Genomic DNA, 6,145 nt, shown 5'->3' with positions numbered 1-6,145 from the left:
GAAAGTGCGAACCTTTGATTTCACATTAGGCAGCAGTGAACCTTGGTTCGAGCCGAGACCACCTCTTGAGGTCGGACCAAAGACCGAGTCTTTGATCCGCGCACCGTGGTCCAGGAGGTTTCACACCTGTCAATTTGGTTCGGATCAAACTGGAAAGTCTGAAAGTCCGGACTAAACAATGTAGGTGTGAACCTAACCTCGCACCTGATCAGATGATTTATTTGAGAAAAATCAACACAAATCAGCCGATCAGAATCGGGCAGGAGGGCATCTGCAGGTCAGAAAGTTGACATATCTCGATTCATAGATATCCAGGATATTTATTTTATATTTTACAAGCGCTTGGGGGCGGGGGGGGGGTGCTGCGCGATTTGTTGACGGGGGGGGGGGGGCATTCACCGCATGTCAGGCCAGTTGGTGCGCCAGGCCACCGGGAAAACTCCCGGTGCTCCCGATGGCCAGTCCGCCCCTGTATGCACCGTACACAAGCACCATCCACGTGACAAAGGCGTCAGACATCAGGAGTCATGGGTCAGCTAGCTAGCTACCTGTCTCTCTCCAGACTCAAATATTATGTTGAATCGCTGAGCTCCGCATAGCCTACTACATAATAGAGTCTGTGCCAATTCGCTGCCCAAGCTGGTATTCTGAGGGCATATCGACGGTTCAAATTTGAAAGAGTGACAGGTCATAGCAGCAAATGAGAGACACTCGCCCAGGTTAGATGGGCGGGCATATCTAAGGGTGGGAACGCCTGATCGCAAAAGTCATTACTGATTGGTGTCACAGGGATTCCTGCGAAACCAATGAATTGCTAGGATTTGAGCACCAGATTTTTGCATGAAGTGTCCCAGACCCATGGACCCCAGCTACGTGGACACTGGAATCAGGCTGATTTACAAAACTTGACCCAGGAATGGAGCAGCTTGGACGGCGCTGAGTGGGTGCTCTCCGCATATCGCAATACCCCTAATCGGGTCAGCAGGCGCTCTCCTGTGCGATTCTAATTGAATGATTGACGTTGATTTTTGCTGAATAAATTGGCTGATTCATTCCTTACCAGGTGCCGTGGTGCAGTTGCTTTGGTCTGAGTCAGAGATAAACACTCCTCATTCATTTCAATAGAAGGATTGGAAATGTGGCATTGCATTATGAAATGTGGCATTATGCAATGAAAGTGCCCTGAAATAAATAAATGTGGCATTATGAAAAATGTAATTTTGAAATAAAAAACTTTATTTATTTACTGACTCATTTATATATTTATATTTACATTTAGTTATATATGTATTGCCTCATTTATTTATTTCAGGATTTATTTCATAGACATTTATTCATTTCATAGCCCTATTTATATATTTATTTATTTATTAATTTACTTATTTATTTAATTTTGGCACATTTGGTATTCCATAGTATGTCTAATGGACAGTAGACCAGTTGTGCTGTTAATGTTTTTATGAAAAGGATTTTTTTTTATGTAAAATGTTTTATTTGTTATAACTTTGTTTTCTGTGACATCCGTTCATACAAAACAGTCAACAACTAATTTTAAACACTGCAAAGAACAAGGGACAACAAATGGTTTCCAATCTCTTTCTTTATTCAAAGAAATTAAGTGCATTTTATACAGTGGTGTTCAGTGCAATGTTGTTGTTGTTGTTTTTATCATACTCACAGTAATACAATCCAACAGGACATTTTCCATATAAAACATAACATTTACTTTTGAATTCATTTTACTTACAGTGAACAATAAAATTATAGTATGTAAAAAGGATGGTATTTATAAATTCGAGCTCCACATATTCCTTTGTTTGTGTGTTGAATAAGTGCAGGTATATTAAGACATATCACATATCTTCAGCTCCAAATGTTGGTGGACGACATTTTCAATCCTATACAGTATCAACAATCAACTGAAACAGGAGATCTGATTCAGTGCATTAGAATAACTTATTTACTGACTCATTATCTCTCATTCATCCATTCTTTTACTCATAAGGTGCGAAGCATTGACATAAGTTACATTATTGTGGCAGTTGTGTTTAAGAACAGGCTTTTGTGAGTGTAAAAATGAGCTTGCCTCGTCAGTGAGGGCATGGATTTAATAAAATTGTGTCACGTTTTTAGGAGTCAGTTACATTAGTTTAAATGAAATGACTCTTTAAGAGTGTGTTTTTAAGAGTCAGTCAGAGTAGTTCAAAATGAATTACTTTTTAAGAGTGTGTTTTCAAGAGTCAGTCAGATTAGTTCGAATGGAATGGCTCTTTAAGAGTGTGTTATCAAGAGTCAGCTTAGTTCAAATGGAATGCCCGTTTAAGAGTGTGTAGCGGCCAGGGGGCTGTGTGGACACTGCTGTTCCCCGAGACACTGGATGGAGGGCGGCCTCTTCAGGTGTTTGTCAGCAGAGGAGGGGGTGTGGCTGAAGATCGCGGGCCGTCCGTCTGGGCACAGCAGCACGCTGGAGTCCGCCTCACACTTGGTGGTTCTGCCGGGCCACACAGCCTCCGCCGGGCCGCCTCTCAGACCCAGCCCCCCCGGAGACAGGCCTGCCTGACCCATCTTGATCAGCAGGTCTAGCGACTGCTTGCGGCTCTCCAGAGAAGCCTTCATGGCCCTCCTCTCCTCCTCCTCCTCCTCCTCAGTGTCCTGACCGTCTTTCTCCTCTTCCTCCTCCTCCTCCTCCTCCGTCTCTGACGCCATGTCGTCTTTGAGGCTCCCGTCTCCTGCGGCGGCCCCCTGGTCACCGGCGGCGATGTCCGTGGTGGCGGCGGGGTCTTTCTTGACTGAGAGGTCCAGGGGTCCTTCACTCTGGCGGGCTGTCCTCTCCAGCGCCTGGTGGATATGGGACAGCTCACTGCGTATTTTGCTCAGGTGTTCCCACAGGTGTCCCTGAGCGGGGAGCTCCTCCTTCTCCAGGCGGGAGATCCTGCGCTCGGCCTCCTGGTACTCCTGCAGGGCCTTGGAGAGGTCGCTGAGGAGAGCCGAGGCCGACTCCCCCGTCACTTGGCCGGTGGTACAGTCCTGTCCCTTGGGTCTGGCGCAGCGCGCAGGGGAGGAGGACTCACTATTGGGGCTGGCGGGGGGGTTTGAGTACCACTGCTCTAACTGATGGGACTGAGGCTGAGCACTCTGAAAGCTGTACAGAGAAGACAGAGAAGAAATTACCAGTCAATAAGACATTTTTAGGTTGGAAAATTATAGCAAAGTATAAACATGAGTGGGAATACAATTTCATGAAAATCTACTACAGAATAAAAAAAATTAGGTGATTTTTTTTTATTCATTTGGAAAGCCAAAATGATCTTACTGTACCTGCTGTGGAGGAGGAGCTTGTCTGTCGCTGTCGCAACGGGCGTGTTATTCTGCACGTTCCTCAGAAGGTCAAAGGTGAACCCCACGGCCGGCCTCTTCTCCACCGGGGCCCCGTGGCCCCCCACTGACGGAGCCCCTGGCCTCTTCAGACCCCAGCCTGCTTTCCCCTCCTTGGCTGCAGCCAGGGGCTTCTCCCCAGGCCTGGAGCCGGGCTCCAGAGACTCTCCCTGGGGAGGAGACGCCCAGGAGACTGGGGGGGCCGCGGTTGTCCCCGCCGGCCGCAGAGCGGGCACCCTCCATAGGTTGACTTTGGGCTGGTGGTAGCCGGGCGGGGGGCCGTGCTCCGGGCCGTTTGCGGAGGTCTTGAGCCCCTTGCCGGCCTCGGATAGGACAGAGGCTGCCCCGAAGGCATGCTCGCACAGGAAGGGGTAGTAGAAGCGAGGGGGCAGGAGGGTCCTGTCCGTGTGGGGCTGGGAAGCCGGGTGCATGAGCTGAGCGGCCGACGCCAGGAAGGGGAGCTGGGCCAGCTGGGCGTGGCCCGGGGCCGTCACGCCGTTGGCGGCCGCGGTGGGGATGGAGTTGACGTAGGAGAAGAGGCCGGGGCCGAGCGGGTAGCCCACCCCCAGGACGGACAGGTTGAGTCCCGCCGTGGGGTCCTGGTAGTCGGCCAGGCTGGGCGGAGGAGGGTAGCAGGGGATGGAGCTGGGGCCCGTCCTGGGCTGGGCGCTGCCCTCGGGCTTGGTGGCCTTGGTGTGGCTGGTGGCCAGCAGCCTCCACTGCTCCGACAGCAGGCCGGGAGCGGTCAGGCACGTCTTGGACAGCTTGTAATGCTTCAGCTGGGCCTCCACCTCCACCGAGCGCGCCCGCAGGAGCTGGTCCTCCAGGGAGAACATGTCCGCCATCAGCAGCTCCGACGACTCCGCTTGCTTGGCCTTCTTAGCCGTCCCCTCGAAAGACTCCCTGTTGTTGCTGCTGCTGTAGTTGTCGCCGCCGTTCTCTCTGTTCAACCCTGTGACCTCGGCCCCCTCTCCTCTCCCGCCCCCCTCCTCCTCCTCCTCTTCTCCACCCGGGCTCTCCCCTCCCTCCCCCTCCCCCTCCGGGGGCCTCCGGGTCCGGGGCCTCTCCTCGGCCCCCGTGGCCGGCTCGGCCTCATCTTTCCCGGCCCCGTGGAGGCCCTGTGCCCGCTGGAGTGGCCGGAGCTGGTCCGGGTGCAGGATGTTGCCCTTCTTGTAGGGCCAGTCAGACTCGATGAGCAGCGACAGGGAGTTCTTACACAGGCTGTATTTCATGTGGTTGTACAGGTGGGACTTCTCCATGCAGGTGAAGGGGCACTGGAAGCACTTGTAGTTGTAGGGTTTGCCCCATGGTCGGGGGATGTAGTGGGGCTTCTTGGGCTTGCGCTCCTTGTGTTTGCAGACGGACGTCACCTTGCATCCGTGGTCCTCCTTGGACATGGTTGGGAGCGGGTTCTCGCCGGCGTTTCTGAGTAAACGGTACCGTAGAGGACTCTTTTGGAGATCAGGAATTGAGGAGAGCAGTCTGTTCTCTTCCTCTGACTGACTCCTCAGGCTGTGATGCAAGTAGGCATCACAAATGGCGAGATTTTCAACTGGCCTGGAGCAGGAACTGTGAAAAAGATACAAAAAGAACAGTATTTAGACTTGGTAGTTTGGTATTTGTTTTTCAAGTTCATGAAATTAAAGGAGTAGTAAAGGGAAAATGCATGTTTAGCCCTGTTTTAAGGTTACTTATGATCATATAAAATGGTTCAGATCAAAACGTTGACAAAACTAGCACTTCTGAGAAAGTCTGATCATTGCTCTACCATCGTTTTGGTCATACAATGGATGTGGGTGGGCACCTTGAAAAATCATTCAAAAAACATGTTAAACTCTCAATTTCAAAGACAAGAAGTTCACCGAGGGGGTAATTGGTGTCCGTTGGTGTTCTGACATCAAATTTGCCGCAAAGTCTGAATCCTGTAGGGTTTTATTGATCATTTTATGAAATCCATTGACTTGTATTGACGCGATCGTTGTAGATATGTAGATCAATCTGCAGAAGGGATTCAGGAAGCGGAACTACTTACGGTAGCGGAAGTTTACACACGTATGTGCTGCGACTAAATAGTTCTATGCTAAATATTTAAAAAAGCCTTTCCAGATGAACTACAATCTTACTTTATGGCAAATTATATGTCAGAACGCCAACTAACACCTCGGTGAGTTTCTTGTCTTTGAAATTTAGAGTTTAACATGTTTTTTGAATGATTTTTCACAGTGCCCGCCCACATCCATTGTATGACCAAAACGATGGTAGAGCAATGATCAGACTTTCTCAGAAGTGCTAGTTTTGTCAACGTTTTGATCTGAACCATTGTATATGATCATAAGTAACCTTAAAACAAGGCTAAACATGCATTTTCCCTTTACTACTCCTTTAATGAAATTATACAGCAATCGGGGAACACAATGAACCTCATTACTGAACATTTTTGATATTGAGGTTCACGTGCAAATTCGACGTTTTATTCGTCACATGCAACATACCAGTAAAATGAGCAGTGAGATGTATCTCCGCTGGCTCTTATAACGTGCACACAAAGCTTAAGCAAGGTGGAAAAAAACAATACAAAATAACAATAGAAAACAAGACAGTATATTGACTTAAATTGTATAGTTAAATGCAGTAGGCTACTTGTGAATCTTGATATCATATATATATTATGTAGGCCCATATGATATATTTTAGTTATGGATATTCATATGTTTATTTACAGAATGTAGATGTGGCCATTCTGATGACTAAGGAATATAAGGTGCTGTTG

The 6,145-nt window shown here is 48.8% G+C and overlaps 1 protein-coding gene across 1 annotated transcript; it reads right to left on the bottom strand.

The window, feature by feature from the left end:
- Positions 1-2,319: 2,319 nt before the first annotated feature.
- prr35 (proline rich 35) lies at positions 2,320-4,772 on the bottom strand (the record flags this gene model as incomplete). The annotated part of the gene is made up of 2 exons (XM_084456019.1): positions 2,320-3,142; positions 3,319-4,772. 2 exons carry the CDS (start codon positions 4,770-4,772, stop codon positions 2,320-2,322), a joined length of 2,277 nt encoding a protein of 758 aa, XP_084312145.1.
- Between the last annotated feature and the right edge of the window lie 1,373 nt (positions 4,773-6,145).

Source organism: Borostomias antarcticus, assembly GCF_949987555.1.
Source record: "Borostomias antarcticus genome assembly, chromosome: 22".
Classification (NCBI taxonomy): domain Eukaryota; kingdom Metazoa; phylum Chordata; class Actinopteri; order Stomiiformes; family Stomiidae; genus Borostomias; species Borostomias antarcticus.
The sequence above is the reverse complement of the archived record's forward strand: the minus strand, read 5'-3'. Positions and strand labels throughout refer to the sequence as shown.